The sequence below is a fragment of the Rana temporaria genome, chromosome 1 (assembly GCF_905171775.1).
Source record: "Rana temporaria chromosome 1, aRanTem1.1, whole genome shotgun sequence".
NCBI classification, from domain to species: domain Eukaryota; kingdom Metazoa; phylum Chordata; class Amphibia; order Anura; family Ranidae; genus Rana; species Rana temporaria.
In genome coordinates, this window is record NC_053489.1 from 211,726,863 (window position 1) to 211,750,839 (window position 23,977).

At 42.9% G+C, this 23,977-nt stretch overlaps 1 protein-coding gene across 1 annotated transcript in view; it reads left to right on the plus strand.

Moving 5' to 3' along the window:
- SLC2A11 (solute carrier family 2 member 11) overlaps positions 1 to 23,693 on the plus strand; it is a 46,698-nt gene extending 23,005 nt beyond the window's left edge. The window contains exons 5-12 of the mRNA XM_040349096.1: positions 11,840 to 11,969; positions 13,653 to 13,801; positions 13,914 to 14,101; positions 16,980 to 17,090; positions 17,286 to 17,387; positions 20,470 to 20,545; positions 21,455 to 21,582; positions 23,460 to 23,693. Of these exons, the coding sequence (XP_040205030.1) occupies positions 11,840 to 11,969; positions 13,653 to 13,801; positions 13,914 to 14,101; positions 16,980 to 17,090; positions 17,286 to 17,387; positions 20,470 to 20,545; positions 21,455 to 21,582; positions 23,460 to 23,660 (1,085 nt within the window). The 3' untranslated portion in view covers positions 23,661 to 23,693. The remainder of the gene's footprint in view (positions 1 to 11,839; positions 11,970 to 13,652; positions 13,802 to 13,913; positions 14,102 to 16,979; positions 17,091 to 17,285; positions 17,388 to 20,469; positions 20,546 to 21,454; positions 21,583 to 23,459) is intronic.
- The last annotated feature ends 284 nt before the right edge of the window (positions 23,694 to 23,977 follow it).

Below are 23,977 nucleotides of genomic sequence, written 5' to 3' on the forward strand. Positions count from 1 at the left end.
GAATTCCCCCCCGCATGTCACAGCAATCCCCCCCCCCCCGCATGTCACAGCAACCCCCCCCCCTGCATGTCAAAACAAACCCCCCCGCATGTCACAGCAATCCCCCCCCCCCGCATGTCACAGCAATCCCCCCGCATATTCACAGGAATTCCCCCCCGCATGTCACAGTAATCCCCCCCCCGCATGTCACAGCAATCCCCCCTGCATGTCACCGCAATCCCCCCCGCATGTCACAGCAATTAATCCCCCTCCCGCATATCACAGCAATCCCCCCCGCACATCACAGCACAGCACTCCACCCTCCCCCCCACCTTATTCACACACGACGCGAAGCCTGACAGGATCGGACAAATCGTGGGACTTTTCAAGTGAAAGGCAAATGATTGATTGCTGGGACCGCCCCACTGCCTAGTAACCAATTACCCGCTTCTTAACTCGAAAAGTCCCGCCCTTTGTTTGGACCTGTCACGCTTCGTGTCTTGTGTGACTAATGTAGCAGAGGGGAGGGGGAAGTGCAGCAATCTTTTTAAAAGGGACAGTCTGTGCCGTGGGCTGGGCAAATCACCTTGGCGGGCCGTATTCATCACTATCCTCTCATCAGTGTTGCCAACCTACCAGATTGAAATTTAATGGCACGACACCCAAAATTTACTGGCACAGCCACGTTTTTACTGGCATTTGACAAAAGTTACTAAATTACATTTTTAGGTGCAAATTTCAGTATTAAGGCTACAAACAAGTATGCTAGGCAAATAGCAATGTTATTTAACCCCCCTGGCGGTATTCCCGAATCTGGCTCGGGGTGGAATTTCAGAACCAAGAGCGGTAACCCCGAGACAGATTCCGGGATCGCCTCGCAGCATCCACAGGTAAGGTTTACTTACCTTGTCCCTGGATCCTGCGATGCCGCCCCGCTGTGTGATCGAGCGGTGTCCTCGCTCGATTCACACAGTGTCCTCCTGTGCCGCCGAGCTCCGTTCCCTGCGACGTTACAACGCACGAGGGCGGAGAATGACGCCAAATTCAAAAAAGTAAATAAACACAATACATACAGTATACTGTATACTTGTCCCTAGTGGTCTGCCCAGTGTCCTACATGTACTTTTGTATAATAAAAACTGTTCTTTCTGCCTGCAAACTGTAGATTGTCCATAGCAACCAAAAACTGGGCCTTTATGTCAAAAGTGGTTTTAGATCAGCTAGAAAACAGCGATAATAAATTCTAATCACTTGCAGAATTGAGCGATAGCGATTTGTGGGGAAATTCGTCATAAAAAAATAAAAGTAATGACAGCGACAATTCTGCAACTGAGCAAATTTCAGTGTTTTTGATTTGATTATACCTCAGACAGGAGGCTCATATCTTATGCATTATCTTTCTTTAATAATGCCCATAGCAGAAATACAGTAAACATTTATTGTAACTTAAAAGAAAAAATTCAAAGAACTACCCTTCCCAGCAGTCCCTGGGCCAGCGTAGCCCCTCCCAGACCGTAATCTATATAAGGGACTGTCTGAGGTAACCTATTCCTCTTTCTTTCTGCTCATGGCAGAGCACACAAGATAAGTATTTCATGTACCTTTATTATTTACAAGATAGGTATTTCATGTACCTTTATTATTTACAGGATAGGTACTTCTTGTATCTTTATTATTTACAAGATAGGTGTTTCATGTACCTTTATTGTTTGATTGTATATATGGTCTCTGATACCGAGTGCCCCGATGTCGGGTGATTTTGTTCAGTCTTGACTGATATGTTTGAGGTATTGTGGAACATGGGGAGTTTCCCTGGAATTCCTCCCTGATACCGAATGCCCCGGTGTCAGGTATTTTGTCGGAATTGATTGTTCTGTAGTTTTTGGAAGATGTGGAATACTGGGGGTTCTCCCTGCTATCCCCCGTTTTTGCGCTTTATTTCTGTCTGCCTGACACCGGAGCGGTGTCAGGCAGATATGTTTGAGAGGCCACGTTTGTTTGTTTCCAATTCTTTGATTCTTTGCTCGGGTTTTTTTCCCTTTCTTTGACGCCGGAGCACTGCGGCGTCCGTGCGGGATCTGCGCTGTTTTTCATTCGCTCCCTCGGCGGGCGCCATGCCTGGGCAACTGTCCCCCCCCCCCTCCCTCCCCACGCTCCCCTTCGCGCACTCAGGTGGGGGGCGGGGTCTCCGCCGCGGCCGCTCCTCTCCTCCTCTCCTCTCTTTCGGTATCGAGAGCGAGACGGGGGAGAATGGTTCTCATCGACCGTTCCGTCCCTCACAACCTTGGGCCAATAAGAACTCCAGAGGCCGTAGTCTCGCGAGACTTCGCCTCTGGAGTTAGAATCTCGTCAGGCTCCCCTCACACCGCAGGATGTCCTTCCCAGCGGTGTCGTAGCCAGGAACCTGCTGCTGTTTCACCATGCTTTCAACCACTAGATGGCAGTACATCTTTTCAGATATATATATATAAATATATATATTTCATTCCAATGAATCAATATCTAATAAATAAATAAATAAATTAAATTAAATAATTCAATAGATACTCAAATTATATTTCTGGGGAATTTATTCCCTAGAACATATACCTTATTTATCCTAATAAATAAATAATCAATATGTAGATAGATCAATAAATCAATAAATTAAATAAAGAAATTATAGCATGTTTATCTCCGGGGAATTTATTCCCTACAACATACTCCTAATAAATAATGTATTAAATAACTATCTAAGGATGAATGAATAAATACATTTATTATTAATGATATTATTATTAATATATATTATTACTTATAATATATAACTAAATCCATTATTCAATTTTACAAATAATAAATTATAGATGGATTATACAAATTATATATTCATTATATAAATAAATTATACAAATATGTATTAAAAATTGTATTGAATTGTACAAAGATTCTACAATTTAATGAATATCATGGCATTGTTCATGCCGGTACCCCGGATAGGGTGGACACAGTCCTAGGAGGCCAAATCTCAACAGTGTTACACAGTTGCCAAAACTGATCGGTAGACCAATCTTTACGACCATGGCGTCGGTTACCCCCGCCTGCACACCATATGCCCGGACCATCCGGCAACGGTCTACCGCCCCTGAGAAGGACTGGGCGTTCCAAAACGCTGCCACGTTTCTGTGGCCCTTGACTCCCCGACAGGGGAAGTAAATAATATGTCCCAGGCAGTACCCTACCCGGACTGCCGACCCACTGCCCTCCCAGACTCCGACCGACCCCCGAGCCTCGGGGAGATGCAGAGGCAGCGATCCGTTAGACGGACTAAGCCAGACCCATTCGTGGACTCTTCCAGAGTTGTCCGCGGAGTCTGAGGCGGCTAACACCTTGAGTCTGAGGTTGTAGATGATGAGAATGATGATGAGTGTTAGGGCAGTGGGCACATGGCGCTCTATGACGACGCCAACCCTGTTCCCAGGGTGACACTCTATGGATTCTCGTAGAGAGCCATTATAGATCCGGGGGCGATATGCCATCCACACTCCGATGACTGGGCACCTCCGCCCGAGGTGATCCAATATATCACATAATGGACCCCGAGATCGGTTGAAAAACTCACCGAATCATTTTCAGGGCGTAACCCCCTTCCTTTACCATTTATGGCTGTGCGCACTCCCGAGGTGAACCCCATACCCTGGGGGTATCCCACCATACACGGGAAATCCCCCAAGCTGGGAATAGAGAGGTCCTTCAGATCATACAGACCAGGGCCTTGGATCTTTGGGACCTATCACTATCATCCCACACCTTAGTGAGCAGGCCACGCCGCTGAACAGCCGACTGACCTGTCCCAAATCGGGGCTGGGCCCAACAGGCGGTCGCCTCCTGGGATGCGTGGACACTACGGGTCCGACTGGACACCGCCGCTCGAATCTTAATGTGGCTTGTTCCCCAGCTGTCTCACCTAGCCGAATCAGACCCCGGTCCGACCACCGAGGGCAGGCTAGTCGGGATCACGCTGATTAAGATATTCCAAGACGGTAGGGCTCTATTCCATCCCGGATGAGCCCAAACGTCATCAAAGTCTAACACGGTACAGTGCCGGTCTATCAGGATTATAGGACCGGAGATGGACCTAGTCCCTCTTTCCTCGGTCTTCAGACCTGAACACCACCCTAATAGACAATGAATTGCAGGGCCTCTGGTTCACCCAAACGATAGTGGAGACGGACCCGCTCTCCCCGGGTTTCCCCAACAACGTCTTCCTGGTCAGGAAAGGAGGGCGGTTATCGCCCGGTAGTAACTTGAGAAATCTCTCGTAATTACCGTATACAGTGACGACATTCTGCGACACAAAGGGTGAGGTTGATTATCTACTTGGACGACCTACTCTTAATGGCTCGTACCCCTCGCCTGGCGAACGAACACGCCTCCGGGACAGTTCCCCATAGATCACGGGGAGTCTATCCTCTCCCCATCTCAGGAGGTAGAGTTTTAGGGTTCTTGGTGGACACCAACCTAGTGCTCCTTCGGCTACCCATGACCACTTGGCCGCCATCTGCACGAGGTCAGTATCGTGCTGGGCTAACGACGGGTATCCTTACGCGGACTGGCTCGCCTGGTCGGCCTGTTTCTGGCGTTAATCCAGGCCATTTGTCCAGCTTCTTTTCACTATCGAGACCTTCAGAGTCTCAGTCCCTACGTCTTTGCCAGGGGCTTCACTGTGCAGACGTCGTCACTCTGGACACGGAAGCCATAATTGAACTACGGTGGTGGCTACGTCAGGTCGACAGACGGCACGGCAGGTCCACCTGCAACTCCACGACGGATTCATCTTGGAATAGGTTGCCAACCACCTCGGTTGGGGTACTCGATGCGTTCCCTCGTCCACAGGAGGGGCGTGGCCCACAGCGGAGTCTCTGCTGCACGTTCACACGTGGAAATCCTGACGACCGCCTTGCCATCAGGACTCTAATGCCACACACGTCCACCTATGGTGTGTTCTTGCGTATGGACACCGTATCCGCGGTCCAGTACGACCTTCGCTTGGGGGGTCCTTGACGGATCTAGCAAGATCTCTGACATTTCTGCCTGGAACGCGACATCGTTCCAGCTGCGAAATGTACCCCAGGCACTTCCGCTATGGTGTTAGATTGGAATTCTCGTTACCCGCCCAATTCCATCGACTGACGACTGAACCGGTCAGTGTTCCTGGCCCTTGCTCCCTTATGGGATCCTTTCTCTCCCCAGTCTGTACGGGGATCTGCACCCTCTATTCACGACGCACGTCCTACTTCTCTTCGCATGGTTGGGTTTTCGGGGTGTCGGTCACGGACAGCGACCTTTTCTTTTATAACGGGGGTTCCACTTGCCTTGATCTAGGCCTTGGGACTAGATATACATTTCGATCATCCGGAGGACTCTGGGTTAGTTGGTGATCAACGACAAGTTAACCTCATGAAGGCGTTCGTCTGAGATGACCAACTACCTGGTGGACTCGTTTGAGTCCGGGAGGTCCTATAGCTCCCCTGCGCCTTCCGCGCTGCGAACTCGGACTACCGCTCCCTTGTAGACTTACTACCGGTGGGATAACACCCATGGTGTACCGACTTAGTAAGCGTTTAAGTTTCAACGCCCATCACACCCAGGGTATCAACGCTCTTGGGAGGTGATCAGTGGTCCTGACCACGCGCCAGGACTGGGGGGACAATCTCACTCTGTCGGAGGTTATTGTCGTTTGAGCTACTGCCCCCTCGTGTCTGATTCCGTCAGACGCATATCGGGTGTCACGACGTTGGCCATTCCAGGCGTCGGATCCCGCCTCGGAGAGTCGGGGTTTTTCCGTCCTGCGTAGGACAGCGGCGGGACTTCTTGGTTTTTTTCTACCCGTTCTTCCCCGCACATCGTACTCCGTTGTCTACGGATTTCTTAGTCCTTCACGGTCCCACTGCGATCTTCGCATCTCTTCCTACTCCTCATTCCTACGCTAAACCTCAGTTTCCGGTTTCCTCAGCTACGCTAGCCAGAGGGGTACGATCAATCATGGAAATGGCAGGGTCTTACGTAACCCCGTTGGGCGCCCACCCCTCCAGAGGAGCGGTGGCTCCTAGGTCATCACCCCGGGCGGCTCCCTATAGGATTTACGGCTAGCGGCGGACTGGTAACCACGATTGCTTTCCGCCAATTCTGCTTGGATCGGAGGAACACATATCTATATCAATTTTGTAGTTGTTTCATTTGTTATCATCTATATATGCATTGTTATAGCATTGAACTTGCATAAGATATGAGCCTCCTGTCTGAGGTATAATTCGAGATTTTCCTAGCTTGTGACGGAAAATATTGATTATATGAAGACAGGAGGCGAGTATCTTCCCTCCCGACACAACCCTGTCACGAGGTTGTCTCTCTCTTGTTCTAGACTGTTGAACCACACACCCTGCAAGCCGGAGGCTGGTACGCCCCGGCAGTTCGTTTTCACTAACCCCGTCGGGATTGCTGTTCCGTTTCGATCCATGGGTTTAGTTCACCGCAGATGGAGGCTCCTACTACGTTCCAGATCCGGAGTCGGGATGCCGTTGACTGAATCCGTTGGTCCATGTTCCTGAAGACGACTGACCGGTCGGCTCCGAATGGTTTTGGTTTTCCTATAGTCCCCGTTGGGATGAAGTTGGTCCGGATGAGGTTGGTCCGTGTTGGCCTTGTCCTTTCGTTTCCTCCAGATTCAGATGTTGTGTTCCGGTCGGAAGGTTCCCGGCAGCCGCGGAGATGTCTAATTGGACTTTCGGTTCCTGTTTACACTAATTCGCATGAAGAAAGAGGAATAGGTTACCTCAGACAGTCCCTTATATAGATTACGGTCTGGAAGGGGCTACGCTGGCCCAGGGACTGCTGGGAAGGGTAGTTCTTTGAATTTTTTCTTTTAAGTTACAATAAATGTTTACTGTATTTCTGCTATGGGCATTATTAAAGAAAGATAATGCATAAGATACTCGCCTCCTGTCTTCATATAATCAATATTTTCCGTCACAAGCTAGGAAAATCTCGAATTACATTATTGAATAATGTTTATTATAATTATATTATTATTTGTTATAGTTATTTATAGTTATTTATTATATTATAATTTAAAATAATGCAATAATTGCAAAATAATAGTACCGCTTTCAGCACCTAAAATCTGAAATAATCATACCGCCAGGGAGGTTAAGGTAGATATTAAGGTATTAAGGTAAAAAAACATATGTGTTTTATTTTCGATATAATAAGGGCAAATTATTTAGTCACATCACCCCCTGCCTCCATCCCTCTCTGCCACGACACCCCCTGCCTTCACCCCCCTCTGCGGTGCCACAATTTCCCCCTGCCTCCAATCTCCCTCTGCCTCCAATCTCCCTCTGCCTCCAATCACCCCCTGCCTCCAATCACCCCCTGCCTCCAATCACCCCCTGCCTCCATCCCCCTCTGCGGTGCCACCAACAACCCCTGTCTCCATCCCCACCCTCTGTGATGCCACCATCCCCCTTTGCGGTGCCTCCAATCTCCCCCTGCCTCCAATCTCCCCCAGGCCCCCTGCCTCCATCGTCCCCTGCCTCCACCCCCCCCCCCCTCTGCGGTGCCACCATCCCCCTCTGCGGTGCCACCAACTCCCCCTGCCTCTAATCACCCCCTGCCACTAACAGCCCCTGCCTCCAATCTCCCCCTGCCTCCATTCCCCTCTGCAGTGCCACTGCAGCCACCATCACCCCCTGCCTCCTATCTCCATGCGCAGTTCCAAGCCGAACCGATCTCTGCTTTTTTTACTGGCACATTCCTGCAACCATGGACATTTACGAACTGGGGAAAAAAGTGTCCGTTTTTACATATTGTCCGTAAAAATACGGACGGTTGGCAACACTGCCTCTCATCCTCCTTGTGTCTCTATGGTTTGCTTGTACCTGCACAGTGCACTAGTCATAAATCCATATTCCTGAGAAAAGTGATGTTATTTTTACCTGTAATACAAATAAGCTATAAAGGATGGCCCCTTCACATTGCACTTGGTGTTACAACAGCCTATAAACTACATATTACCATTTGAACTTGTGCTCTGCATAAACGTTAATTGTTAAAGTAAGAAAACCCAGACGTTTCAGTAAACATGCAATCTGCCTGCACTGTTTTTTTGGGTAAGCCTCCAGTAATTTCTTCAAGACACTTTCTTCATAATCCATTATGTTGGAAAATGTTCTAGTCAACCTATTATGTTGACTACCTAATTGAGAGGCTACTCAGACTACAATACTTAGGGGGTTATTTACGAAAGCAAATCCACTTTGCACTACAAGTGCAAAGTGCACTGGACATTGCATTGAAATTGCACTTGGAAGTGCAGTCGCTGTAAATCTGATGGATAGATCTGAAATGAGGGGAAGCTCTGCTGATTTTATTATAAAATCATGTGCAAGCTAAAATGCTGTTTTTTATTTTCCTTGCATGTCCCCCTCGGATCTACAGCGAGTGCGCTTCCAAGTGCACTTTCAGTGCAATTTCAAGTACACTTTGCACTTGTAATTTGCACTTTGTAGTGCAAAGTGGATTTGCCTTTAGTAAATAACCCCCTTAGTTCCTTATTTGGGCCATTACTGATTAAAATCTTCTTTTTAAGCTATGGACCTGTGAACTATGTTATGTTGTGTGAATTTTATATGTACACGTGTTAGTTTACGCTTGAACTTTAATAAAAATGTATTGAAGAAGAAAAAAGTAAGAAAAAAATATTGACAACTTGTGCATATCAAATCAACATGTTACATTAAAGTGTAGGTAAAGATGATTTTTTAAAATAATTTTTCATAGAGTAGAGAAGGGTTAGACCAGTGGTCTCAAAGTACCGGCCCGCGGACCAGTTATAAATGGCCCGCAGGCAGAGTGGAAGTGGGGGGAGCAAAGAGGGGAAAAAAAAACAAACATTTTTTTTGTGAGCTGGCGCCATCTGGTGGTGAGCCGTTGGTATTACAAGTTATTACCACCAGATGTAAGCTGGCGCCATCTGGTGGTGGCCGTTGGTATTACAAGTTAAGCATTACAAGTTAAACAGCAATTCTAATGTCATTTTACACTATTTTCACTGCCATCTTCTTCCCTCTAATTAGAACCCCCAAACATTATATATATTTTTTATCCTAACACCCTAGAGAATAAAATGGCGATCGTTGCAATACTTTTTGGGAAAAAATTACACTTTTTTAATTAAAAAATAAAACAGTAAAGTTATCCCCATTTTTTTTAATATTATGAAAGATAATGTTACGCTGAGTAAATTCATACCCAACATGTGACGCTTCAAAATTGCGTCCGCTTGTGGAATGCCGACAAACTTTTTTACCCTTTAAAATCTTCATAGGCGACGATTAAAAAAATCTACAGGTTGCATGTTTTAAGTTACAGAGGAGGTCTAGTGCTAGAATTATTGCTCTCGCTCTACCAATCGCGGCGATATCTCACATGTGTTGTTTGAACACCGTTTACATATGCGGGCGCTGCTCGCGTATGTGTTCGCTTCTGCACGCAAGCTCGTCGGGACGGGGTGCGTTTTCTGGCTCCTAACTTTTTTAGCTGGCTCCTAGATTCCAAGCAAATTTGTCAAACCCTGACTTACACCAGTGCTGGTGGTAATAATGCGCTCGCTGACACCAGTGCTGGGGGTTAATAATGTGTTCGCTGACACCAGTACTGTTGTTTTTGAAGTTTGAAAGTTTGCATGCGGCCCCCCATGGCATATGAAAACTTGTCTTGTGGCCCTCAGGTAATTTGAGTTTGAGACCCCTGGGTTAGACCATTGTCACTGACAAAAATGATCAAGCATCTTCTTTTTTTTTTCTATTTCTTTGGCACCATTTCATTTTCTAGCTATGTACTGTACAATGTACACAGAACAGGCAGTGGAGAATTTATCAAAACTGGAGCAGACAGAATCTAGAACAGCTGTGAATAGTAACCAAACAGCTTCTTATTTCATGTTTAAAGCTTAAAGAGGAGTTCCAGCCGTTTCTGTGTTTATTAAAAGTCAGCAGCTACAAAAAATGTAGCTGCTGACTTTAATTAAACACACACTCACCTGTCTCACAGTCCATCGATGTGGCTGCCCGAAGCCTCAGTCCCCCTCCCCGGTGCTGGCATCACTAGTGTGGGCACCTGGTGGTGACAGCTTGCGGCTTTAAAATAGGGTGTGCACTGCGCATGCACGAGTCACGCTGCGTGTCCTGAATGGCAGGGCAAACTTCTGGGACCTGTGACAAGTCCCAGAAGTTTGCAGGGAGGGAGGGGGAGAGGAGAACTCTGAGCGGAAGTGGGAGCTGGGTACTTTTGGGTACTCCTCTTTAATTTAACAAGCCGAAGATCGAAGCTAATTGGTTGCCATGCACAACTGCTCCAGATTCTGTCTGCTCTAGTTTTGGTAATTTCCTACTCGGTGTCTGTGTTCAATGCAGTGTTTGTGAAACTCTAATGCCGCGTACACACCATCACTTTATGTGATGAAAAAAAATGACGTTTTTAAAAACGTCACTTTAATTGACTGTGTGTGGGGGAAAACGTCGTTTTATGTCTTGTAAAAAAACGACCAAAAAAAATTGAAGCATGCTTCAATTTTATGTGTCGTTTTTCAAAAGTGCACTTTTTACTTCACAGAAATTGACCGTGTGTAGAAAAAAAAAACGTCGTTTTCTAAGACGTTTTTTCATCCACGCATGCCCAGAAGCTACTTATGAAGCAAGCTTCAATGGTAAAACGTGGTGGAACGTAACCTCACTTTGCAAGATCATTGTGAGAAAACGATGGTGTGTAGGCAACTTCGTCTTTGAAAATTGAAGTTTCAAAAACGTCATTTTTTACTTCACAGAAAGTGTCGTTTTTTTTCATCACATAAAGTGATGGTGTGTACGCGGCATTAGTGTGTATTCATAAAACCCCTTTAACACTGAGGCAGTTTTCCAGCGTTTTAGCGCTATAAATAGCACCTGTAAAGCTAGATATCATTGTTAGATCATTTTATTATATATTTACGGTTTACATTTATTTTGCTATTTATAAGTGTGTTTTCTTGGATTATTCGTAATTTTCTTTTAAGTGTTGATGTATTCACAATATGTTTAGTTTCGCATTCAGTTGTGTAAGCACTATAGGGTTAGCGCAACCATATTTTTCTCATATTTTGTTCACTGTATGTTTTGCAGAAGGTTTTGCTGCTTTCCACATTTTTTTATTAATTCCATTTATAGTAATTTTTTGTGGTCCAACCAGGTTGTCCATTTTACTATTACCATCTTAGTGCAGTTTCCCCCATTTTTTCATAAACACCTGTAAAGTGCCTGAAAACTGTCTGCCAATGCTTTCACACTAGGGCGGTGCGCTTGCGGGACGTTAGAAAAAGTCCTGCAAACAGCATCTTTAGAGCAGTTTGGGAAATTTAACAAACCTCCCCCCCATTCACACCTGAGACCTAACGAGTCACATGACAACGGGATGGGAAAATGTCTGATTGTGCCCAATTTGGACATTTTCACTTAGGGGTGTATTTACTTTTGTTGCCAGCGGTTTAGACATTAATGGCTGTGTGTTGAGTTATTTTGAGGGGACAGCAAGTTTACATATACAAGCTGTACACTCACTACTTTACATTATAGCAAAGTGTCATTTATTCAGTGTTGTCACATGAAAAGATGTAATAAAATATTTACAAAAATGTGAGGAGTGTACTCACTCACTTTTGTGAGATGTGTGTGTGTGTGTGTATATATCTATATTTATATAGATATATATAAAATGTATGTATATTCAGATTTTGTTTATAAAAAAGTAAAAAAATAGCACTGTAATTTTATCACCTCCTTTTCAGGTGTCAGCATGAATGTCCAGCCTATGTACCTTGGAGAAAGTGCTCCCAAGAAGCTCCGTGGTACAGTAGCCCTATCCTCTGCTGTCTTTACTGCCTTTGGACTGGTGATGGGGCAAGTGGTGGGAATCAGGTAACACGGTGGTGAAACTGTGATTACTCTCAAGAACCTAACATTTTTGCCCCCTTCCTGACAAGAACACTTTTTGCGATTCGAACTGCTTCGATTTAACTGACAATTTCGTGGTCGTACAACGTTGCACCCAAGCAAAATTGATGTCCTTTTTTCCCACAAATAGAGCTTTCTTTTGGTGGTATTTGATCACCTCCTGCAATTTTTATTTTTTGCGCTATAAACAAAAAAAAAATACCGCCCATTTTGAAAAAAAAGCAATATTTTATTTTTTTGCTATAATAAATATCCCCCAAAAATATATATAAAAAAATTAACAAAATAAAAATTGGTTTGCACAAAAGTTATAGCTTCTACAAAATAGGGGATAGTTTTATGGCATTTTTATTATTATTTTTTTATTAGTAATGGCGGAGATCAGCGATTTTTATCTTGACTGCAACATTATGGCGGACACATCGGACACTTTTGACATTATACTTTTATACATTATACACTTTTTTGATTACTGTGTAAATGACACTGGCAGGGAAAGGGTTAAACACTAGGGGGCGATGAAGGGGTTAAGTGTGTCCTAGGGAGTGATTCTAACTTGGGGGGGGGGGCTACAAGTGACACGACAGTGATCACAGCTCCCGATTATAGGGAGCAGTAGATCACTGTCCTGTCACTAGGCAGAACAGGGAAATTACTTGTTTACATAGGCATCTCCCTGTTCTGCAGCTCCGTGACACTATCGCGGGACACCGGCAGACATCGGGTCCCACGGTAAATTCAAAGCAACGTACAGGTACTTTGCTTTGCGCAGCCGTGCCATTCTGCCGATGTGTGTCGTCGTTAGACTATCAGCAAGTGGTTAACAATTTCAGCTCTGTGGACATACATAGTACTTCCAGAGACTGAAGTGTTTAAAAAAAGCTCATGGCTGAGCTTGTATATGTTGTCTTCAGCCAGATCCTGACTTTAATGTGAAAGTAATCCTATCACTGTCAGCAAGCTACCAGTATTAGATTGACAGCACTGAGCAATGTAGAGCTCTGATTGGTTAACAGTGCATGTCCACCCTATCTCATTCTCTAATATAGGAAGAGATTCACATATTTTTACTTGTAACGTTTAAAGTACATTTTAGGTTTCTTTTTCTTTCTTTTTTTTTTTTTTTACTATATTTACCCAGAATTTTGCTTTAAAACAACAATTAAAGTGGAAGTAAACCCTCCTATCGTTTCCAGACAGGGAAGCTGCCATCTTTGCCTCTGTTTGATCTACAACTGCCATGATGCTGCACATGTGATCAGTTATGACACCAGCCATTGGATGGTTTGACAGTTTGGTTGAGAGCACAACCAATGGGAGTGTTGCATTTCCGGCACGTGCCGGCAATGAAACTGTTTTATGGATGGGTTTACTTCCGCTTTAAAGGTGCAGCGCACCCAAAGCTTATATTTTAGCTGAAACGATCTAAATGTATCTTCTTTTGAGGACCACAGTGACACAGGCTTTTCATTTGTGTTTCTAGGTCTGCACAACAGTGCCACCTTCTCTGCTTGTCAAATTTCTTATTTCTTTTTTATTATGAACTCTGGGGAATTCCAATTGGGCAGAAACAAAGCTAGATGTTGGGGAGAGAGATATCACTGCTGGCATCTCTAGGATATAATTGTCTTGGGTTTTGTCTCCTAGGGAGATACTTGGCAGTGAAGAATCCTGGCCTCTTCTATTAGCTAGCAATGTGATTCCTGGTATTCTGCAAGTTCTAGTCCTTCCATGGCTCCCAGAGAGTCCTCGATACTTGTTAATAGATTTGAAGGACAGGGATTCCTGTGTCTCTGGTGAGTATCTTGTGAACACTCTGCATTAAGTTTTAGGATATTTAGGCACTTCAGAAAATAAACTTCTGCCACATGTTTGAGGTACTGCTTACTGAAATTAATTTCTTTGCAGCATTACAGCGGCTGCGTGGGCACTGCAATCTTAGCGATGAGATGGAGGAGATGCTGGCAGAGCAGGCAGCCCTCAAAGGTCAAAAGCCAAAGAATCTGCTTAGCCTAGTCCAGGATCCATTACTACGACGGCAGCTTCTTACTATAGTAGTGCTCAGCAGTGCCATGCAACTGTGTGGAAATGATTCCGTAAGTCAACATTTGTGAATACATTTCCGGTTTTAAATGATCAAGTGCCTCTTTTTTTTCTTCCTTTGGACCATTCTATTCTCTAAGTATGTAAAAAACGGAACACGCAGTATATGAATCGCATACCGTCTTTGTAAGAATATCAGTGTGAATTCATATTTGCTATCACAGTACTCTGAAAAAATATCTAAGGTGAATAACTAACTTTCCCATTGTGTTTGGGTTATGATGAGCACACCTCTCAGAAAAATGCTGCTCTGTCCCTTTAAATATTGTTACATGTGGAAAAGAACATTAACTTAATTTCATTAAAGTCCAAAACGTCCTATGAACAATAAAGGTGAATCAATATGGAACTTAAAGCGGGGGTTCTCCCTACAAAATTTTATTTTTTTTCTAGCATGTCATTCAGCATAGTAGCGTGAGCTACAGTATGCCTTTATATATTTTTTTGGCACCGTACTCACTGTTTAATCGCGTAGTAAAGTTTCAGGGGAATGGGCGTTCCTATGCAGAGGGCTCGTGAGTGACGGCCGGCTATGGTGCGTCACGCTTGACGGAAATAGCCGAAATAGGAGTTTTCTCTTCACGGCGCCTGCGCAGTCAGCTCCGATGTCTGTGCGCAGGCGCCGTATAGCGCCGCGAAGAGCCGAGACCTACTCCGGCTATTTTTGTGAAGCGTGACGCGCCATTGCCGGCCGTCAATCACGAGCCCTCTGCATAGGAACGCCCATTCCCCGTGGGGAGTCTGAAACTTTACTACGCGATTAAACAGTGAGTACGGACCTATATTGTTAATGGAGAAAATGACCTCTACTGTATATTGCGGGGTCCAATCTCTTTGGTAAGAGTCTCTATTTCTTATTGTGGTGGAGGAGAAGTCATCGGAGAAGTTGTTGCGTAAATATTGCATAGGATTAAGTTTCATATTGAACACCAGCTGTTTATGGGACATGTTGGACATTTTAAGTCCAGTTAAGTTAAGTTAAAGTTGATTGGATTTACTGAATTTGCACTCTGATTATGTATTTGAATGGAATACGTATTTTCATATGTAACATTATTTAAAGGGACAGTACAGCATTTTTCTGAGAAAAGTTTCTTATATCTTGTATCAGGATATTGTATGTGGGCAGCTTCCCGTTCTTTTTTCTTTTTTTAGGGGTTTTCTTTTTAGTTTTATTGGTTTTGTACTTGGTACAAGATTTGGGTATTATAGTGTTATGGTGAGCACATCCTCTCCCAGACAGTATGGACCTGATTTTCCAAAGCAAATTAATAAGAGCAGGCATAAATTGTTATGATATTTGCATTGCAGGCCTACATGCATGTGCGGATGTATGCACATAGCATTTGTGACTCTAGTTGGTGTTCACAGTGTATGGTGTGGTCCTAATTTGCTATGGACATCAAAATGATGCTGTTTTTGTGCATTTTGTTTCTAGAAGGTGTATGAAATTAACAAGTCAACATTTTACCTAAAAAATAATACAACATGAAATAAAAACAAATGTGACCAACTTGCTAAGTAATAAAATGTGCAATCCCCAGGCCAACTGGCATGTAAAAAGAGAGCTAAAAGCTATGCTGTCATCAGAAAAAATGTAGCATATGTACAGGTACAGTATTTATCATTAGAATCTCCATTCCAAATATCACTTTATGGACTCTTATACTTCGGCTGGTGCTTTAAAGGGTCACTAAAGGAATTTTTTTTTTTAGCTGAAATGACTGTTTACAGGGCATAGAGACATAATAGTTAACTGATTCCTTTTAAAAATGATTAAAAAACAATCATATAATGTGCCTGCAGTGTAGTTTCGTTTTTGTTGTTGTTTCCTGGTTCTCTGATGTACAGAGAGCCACTAGAGGGCAGTCAGCCAATAGAGAGCAGTGATACTTTGTCTAAAACTCCTCAGCACCAATCCAGTTTCGTTTTACACACAATAATCACATTAGTGACCACCGTGAGAAATCTCCCAGCACTGTGGTTATCAGGAAACAGGCAACCAGGAAGTGTCCAGAACAGAGAGGATTTACAGCAACATTAAAAGCAAAAACGAACAATGAGGACATGAAACCAGGACTGCAGTAAGGTAAAGGAAGCTATTTAGCTAAAAAAAAAAATTCCTTTAGTGACCCTTTAAGGCACATATGCACAAAGATACACGCATACATAGTACAGCTTCACCATTTACCACCAGTTCATTTAGATTTTTCTAAAAATTTCTTTTTTTACAGACTTTTTAATGGTAGCTGTGCACACATTTTTATTTCCCTGTGGTATGTACATTTAAAAATAATAATGGATATTTTTGTTCTTATTGATATAGCAACCTAAGAAACTCATGTTGCTTTTCTGCAAAATTTTTTACTGTTGTACTTTTATTACTTCTAATAAAAATATTGAAATATTAAAAAATACTAACGGTGGCAAGGCTCAAAAACATAGAAAATCACTTTAAATTTGTAGGCACGCATTGGCTTAACTGCCATACACTCTGGCACTAGAACATACATAGCAAACTCCACTTGCCAGATCGTTCATACACAGTATATGCTAGGCTGTGTATGCATGCGTAGCAGGTTATGTAAATACTGTAATAATACAGTTTGCAGGTGTACACACAAAATGTATGTTGTATGTGAATATTCCAATTCATTAAGGTGATGCAATAGCTGAATTTGAAGAAACTGCTTAGATTAGCAACAAAACGTCTTCAAAATTCCGGAACATGTCAAGTTAAATGTGAATAACTGCTATTCGCTATATGTATATTCAATTTCACTTTCTCCCTTCTTTCCAATATTCATTTTTTATTACACTTTATCCTTTCTCCCACTTTAGTTGTCATGTCCTTGTTTTTTTTCTCCCCAGATGTATTTTTATGCATCCTACATATTTAATGAAGCGGGGATACCCCCAGAGAAAATCCCCTATGTTGTTATTGGCACAGGAAGCTGTGAACTCATTACTTCGTTCACTTGTGTAAGTATCCTGATGCCAAATAATTGATTTTACAAATAAAACATTGTTTAATCTGAAGTTATGCTATTCAGGTCTATGGCTGTCTATGCAAAACATGTTATAATAACTTATTGTATACCTATGAAATTATATATCTAGTGTTTGTACCATTTTATTTGTTTGTTGCTTATTTTTTGTCTGTAAATCATTTTTCAGACTTTATTTATTGATCGTGTTGGTCGTCGGGCTCTAGTGATGGGAGGATATAGCATGATGTCTGTGTGGGCTGTGGTTTTTATGATCGCTTTATCTCAGCAGGTACCAATTCTGCACATATTCTTTTAGCAGATTTATTACCATTCATAATCCTGTATACAGTTTCAATGTCTAAACAAACAATGCATCAGTTGTTGTTGTGGGTTGTAAGAACCTTTTATGGAAAAATTAAGTATGCCTAATTTTGACTTGTGTTAAAGAGTAACTCCACTTTTGTTGAGAAAAAACATTCACCTCTGAGTGATCAATTTTAACCCCTTCATGCCAAAGGGTAAAACAAATCTAAATGCCTAAGTACAAACCTTTTAGGTGCAGGAAGTATAAATAAACAACTACTTTTTGAGTATGAGTCTATCAGCATGGCACATCTTGACTTGCCAATATTTGCCCATTCTTCTTTGCAAAAACACTCCAAATCTGTCAGATTGCGAGGGCATCTCCTGTGCACAGCCCTCTTTAGATCACCCCAAAGATTAATCAGATTTTGGTCTGGGCTCTGGCTGGGCCATTCCAAAACTCTAATCTTTTTCTGGTGAAGCCATTCCTTTGTTGATTTGAATGTATGTTTTGGGTAATTGGCATGCTGAAAGATGAAGTTCCTCTTCATGTTCAGCTTTCTAGCAGAAACCTGAAGGTTTTTTGCTAATATTGACTGATATTTGGAACTTTTCATAATTCCCTCTATCTTGACTAAGGCCCCTGTTCCAGGAAAAACAGCCCCAAAGCATGATGCTGCCACCACCATGCTTCGCAGTGGGTATGGTTTTCTTTTGGTGATGTGCAGTGTTGTTTTTGCAGCAAACATATCTTTTGGAATTATGGCCAAAAAGTTTCTTGGTTTCATCAGACCATAACAGATTTTCCCACATGCTTTTGGGAGACTCCAGATTTGTTTTTGCAAAATTTGTCTGGGGTTGGATGTTTTTCTTCATAAGAAAAGGCTTCTGTCTTGCCACTCTACCCCATAGCCCGGACATATGAAGAATACGGGAGATTGCTGTCACATGTACCACACATCCAGGACTTGCCAGATATTCTTGCAGCTCCTTTAATGTTGCTGTAGGCCTCTTGGCAGCCTCCCTGACCATTTTTTTCTTGTATTTTCATGAATTTTGGAGGGACGTCCAGTTCTTGTCCCTGTTGTGCCATATTTTCTCCACTTGATGACTGTCTTCACTATGTTCCATGGTATATCTAATGCTTTGGAAATTCTTTTGTACCCTTTTCCTGACTGATACCTTTTAACAATGAGATCCATCTGATGCTTTGGAAGCTCTCTGCCAACCATGGCTTTTGATGTAGGATGCGAAAATGTCAGGAAAGACCTACTAGAACAGTTGAACTTTATTTGGGGGTTAATCAGAGGCACTTTAAATGATGTCAGGTGGGTACTGACTCCTATTTAACATTAGTTTGAATGGGATTGCCTAATTCTGAACACAGCTACATCCTCAGTTATAAGAGGGTGTGCACACTTATGCAACCACATTATTTTAGTTTTTTTAACGCAGACGGAGACCGAAGAAGAGGAGGATCAGGGCTGCTGGTAAGTATGGCATGTTTGCTATTTTTTTTGTAATACAAGGTTTTCATTTACAATCATTTTAAGCTAAAACACCTTCTACCTTTACAGCCACTTTAACAAAAAGCTGTATGTTCCACTATGTCCTTGGAAGGCTGATTCCTGAATGGGAGTGTCTGTGTTCAGCAGATGCATTTGCAGTGTTCTAATGAGAAAAGTTGCCGTTTCCTTTAGAAGTAATTAACCCTTAGGCCGGGTTCACACCTATGCGAATTGGTTGCGGCTTAAACCGCATCCAATTCGCATAACATTATAAAATACATTGATTCCAATGAAGCTGGTTCACATATGTGCGATGCATTCGCACTGCGCATTTCCGAAAAAACGTGTGTGTTTTCTAGGCATTGCGGTGCGGCTCAGGTGCGAATTCAGGCCCATTATCTTCTTTGGGCATGCATCTGATTCGCACATGTGTTCATTTCTCTTCAGGATTTCTCTCATTCAGCTCAATACACTTCTCCCCTCTGCCAGGTCTCCAAATTTGCATCTAAAATGGAGCTGATCTGCTGAACAGTTGTCTTATCTCTCTGCAGAGATAATAGAGCTGAAATTCGCACCGCACAAGTGTGAATCCGGCCTTAGGGAGTATCTCAAAAACATAGGGCCAGATTCACGTAGAATCGCGGCAGCGTAACGTATCCTAGATACGTTACACCGCCGCAATTTTTCATCGCAAGTGCCTGATTCACCAAGCACTTGCGATGAAAACCTACGCCAGCGGCCTCCGGCGCAAGGCGGGCCAATTCAAATGGGCGTGTGCCATTTAAATTAGGCGCGCTCCCGCGCCAGACCTGCCGCGCATGCTCCGTTTCCGAACTCCCGCCGTGCTTTGCGCGAAGTGACGTCATTTTTTCGAACGGCGACGCGCGCAGCGTAATTCCGTATTCCCGGACGGCTTACGCAAACGACGTTATTTTTTAAATTTCGACGCGGGAACGACGGCCATACTTTATACAGCAATACGATTGCTGTGTAAAGTTAAGGCAGCAAAAAAAACGACTAACTTTGCGACGGGAAACTAGACTAGCGGCGACGTAGCGAACGCGAAAAACCGTTGTGGATCGCCGTAACTCCTAATTTGCATACCCGACGCTGGTTTACGACGCGAACTCCCCCCAGTGGTGGCCGCGGTATTGCATCTTAAGATCCGACAGTGTAAAACAATTACACCTGTCGGATCTTATGGCTATCTATGCGTAACTGATTCTATAAATCAGTCGCATAGATAGAACAACAGATACGACGGCGTATCAGGAGATACGCCGTCGTATCTGCTCTGTGAATCTGGCCCTTAATTCCCATTGCAGAGGTTGCCTAAAATTAGACTTGTATCTGTATCTGTATCTGTAGTGCAGACTTCTGGGAAAATCAGTAGGCCAATCACACAAGCTGGAATTTACATTTATGTGGAAGTTCTGTACACCATCTGTGTACAGAAGGCCTACAGGTTGCCATATTGAATTGAATGTCATGTTATGTGTCAATTTAATGTTTAAAGTGGTCCTATAGTTTCATTTGTAAATTCTATTTTTTGCTTTCCAGGAAAAAGTCAGCTGGATGCCATACCTAAGCATGGTCTGCATTTTTGCCTACATCCTGAGCTTTGGCATTGGTCCAGGTACATACAGAGCTATAAATGTTGATGTCAATCTTCAACTCTCATTAAAAAAAAAATGTTCTCTTAGCACAATGATCTTGAATTATTTCCATATATACAAAGCGTCATCTGTTTTTACATTTTCTGACTTTATATACAGCCAAGACATTTTTTGTTGTGTCTAATTTTTTTTTTTTTGTATCTAAAAAATATTGCAATAGGCAGTTAGGACAATGAAACAATGTAAGGAGAATAGATACTATCATGGTAATGGAAAGAATTTCTTTACCTTACATGACAAAATGCTTTATTTCTCTATTAAATGGAATATATGGGTTTCTAAACAACTCTATTTGTTTGCTGTGACGCTTTTTCTAAACATTTTGGTGATCGTCTATGTTTATACTGTTTTGTTACTCTCATGTATTTTTGATCCATATTATTCATGTTTTATATGACTTTTAGATCCTCTCTACCATGTTTTATTCTAAATGTGATATGAATTCTTATTGAACTTTGTTATTGTTAAGATCATTTATTTATTTATTTATTTATTTGCTGTGTCAGTGGAGCTTTAGAGCCGGTTCACACAGGCAGCACGACTTTGGGGGCGACTCGGCAAGGCGATCTCAAGACGACTTGAGAGGCAACTTGCAAAATGACTTCTGTATTGAAGTCAATGCAAGTTGCCCCCAAAGTCGTACAGAAACCTTTTTCTAAGTCGGAGCGACTTGCGTCGCTCCTATTAGAACGGTTCCATTGAATAGAGCGGACCGCGACTTGTCAGGCGGCTGAGTCGCCTGAAAGGTCGCCCCTGTGTGAACCGGCTCTTATGGCTTTGTTACTCTTTTTGTATAGTATCTGACATTTGCAAATAAGTAGTGATTCTTTGTTTACAAAACGATTTTCTTATTTCTTCCTGAACAATAGCTGGGGTCACAGGAATCATGCCAGCAGAGATATTTGATCAAATGGCACGCCCAGCTGCATACATGGTCTGCGGCTCCCTCATCTGGATCATGCTGTTTATTGTTGGGCTAGCATTTCCCTTCATTGTGGTGAGCTAGAGTTATTATTTTTTTCAGTTGGTTTTTGCTTTTGCAGAATAAAAAATATAATGTCAGCACACTTTCTAGACATATACGTAGATAGATTCAGTAAGAGTTAGGCCGACTTATCAGTAGATAAGCCGACCTAACTCAGAATCTACGCCGACTTATGTTTAAGCGTATGCTCAAACAGAGATACGCTTAAACATATCTAAGATACGACGGCTTGTGCCGTCCTATCTTAGATTGCAATATTTTGGATGGCCGCTAGGTGGCGCTTCCATTGCGGTCGGCGTAGAATATGTAAATTAGGAGATACGCAGATTCACGAACGTACGCCCGGCCGACGCAGTACTTTTACGCCGTTTACGTAAGAGATAGGCTGCGTAAAGTTAGAGCTAGGCCCTATTGGAATAGTAATGTCAAGTATGGCCGCCGTTCCCGTGTCAAAATTAGATTTTTTAATGTTGTTTGCGTAAGTCGTCCATGAATCGGGATTTACGTTGTTTACGTCCACGTCAAAATCAATAGGCCCGTGCGGCGTACTTAGCCGCAATGCACACTGGGAAATGTAGGCGCCCGGCGCATGCGCAGTAAAAGAAAACTTAGAAAACGTGAGGTCAAGCGCCATTATCATAAAACACGCCCCCCTCAAACACATTTGAATTAGGCGCCCTTACGCCCGCCGATTCAGGCTACGCCGACGTAACTTAGCAGGCAAGTACATTGGGAATCATGTACTTGCCTCGCTAACTTACGGCGGCGTAGCTTAAATTCCTTAAGCTATGCCACCGCAAAGTTACGCCAACGTACCTGAATCTACCTATTTGTTTAATAATTTTACTTAATGGAGTATCTCAGGCAGGCCGATTTTTACAATGTTGGTGATGTGAGACTTTGGGGCAAAGAGTTCTTCAGTTCATTTTAGCCCTGATTCACACTAGGTCCAAATACAATATTCCCCACACGCATATTCAAGAAAATGGCTGTTCAGTAATGACCATAGGCTGAAAACTGTGGACGATCAAAGTGAAGATATGTCCTCAGCACACCAAGGATTCCTTGAAAGCTATTTTTTCGTGGTCACATGGTTCTTTGCCATATGTTTAGCATGTGACCACAAAAATAAAGCTTTGGACCCTTTAGAGGATTACATGGTGTGGTGATGACATTTCTTCACTTTCACCAGTTCACACTAGAACGAGGTGTGGGAAAACTGTGATCCATGTGCATTTCCTGCACCGTGTTCAAATCGCACTGCCCTTGTGATCTGCAGTGGATGTCGCTGCAATGTTAAAGATACCTAAAATGCAGGTCGCAAACACAGTGCATTTGCATGCACTGGACCGTATGGTACAAAATGATCATGCCATCCAGTTGCAGTGCATTTCTAAAACTGGTGCATGAACTACTTTGTGGCGATGTGGTGCAATTTGAGCCCATTTAAAATGAATGGGCTTAAATCACACTGCACTTATTTGCACAGGAATGTGGTGACTTTAATAAGGCTAACTAAGTACTGGGTCCAGCAAGTTCACATTTTACTGTTCATATTATTTGTGCTGAACAAGAATAGTCATCTGTTTTCAAATTTGACTTTCTCTGAACATACCTATAACAGTTCATACTTCTGTATTGTCTGGACATACTATTTTTTACCTAGCTAGGTTATCTTTTGCATTCTCTCTGCCGAGATCCTTAGTTTTCTACTCACTCTTCTGCTGTGCATTTTCTTAAATTTTTCTAGCTAGTTATAGCTCCATATAGTACTCATGCACTATAAAATCCTTGTAATTTCTTGGTACACATCAAGCTCTTTTCCTCACACATTGTTCTCAGTACATTTGGTACTTTTCTGCTGACTGACTTCTACCTTTCCATTTCAGCAAGGCCTCGGTCACTTCTGTTATATCCCGTTTATGGTTGTTTGTGTCAGCACCGCTTTGTACGTTCGATTTTTCCTCCCAGAGACCAAAGGAAAAAGTCTTCTAGAAATCACAGAGGAGTTTACGAAGCACAAGGCAAAATCACATGAAGAGAAAAATGGCTGGATTGCACCTACAGAGATCAAATCCACCATGTTATGATGACGATAAAGGGTTTCCCATGGTAGCATCAAATGCTAATGTCATTTTTAAAGTACAAAGTAGTGGTGTGGAATATTCACCTACTTAAGTTAACTTTGACTACATTTAAACTGAAACTTGAACTGGAATTTAAGTGGAGGGGTCAAGACCTCTGCTGGCTTAAGTCTTCCTGCATTTAATTTTTTTCAGAACCTGACATATGACATATAACAGGGGTTGTAAAGGTTATTTTTTATTTTCTAAATAGATTCCTTTAAGTTAGTGCATTGTTAGTTCACTTACCTTTTTCATTCGATTTCCCTTCTAAATGTTATTTT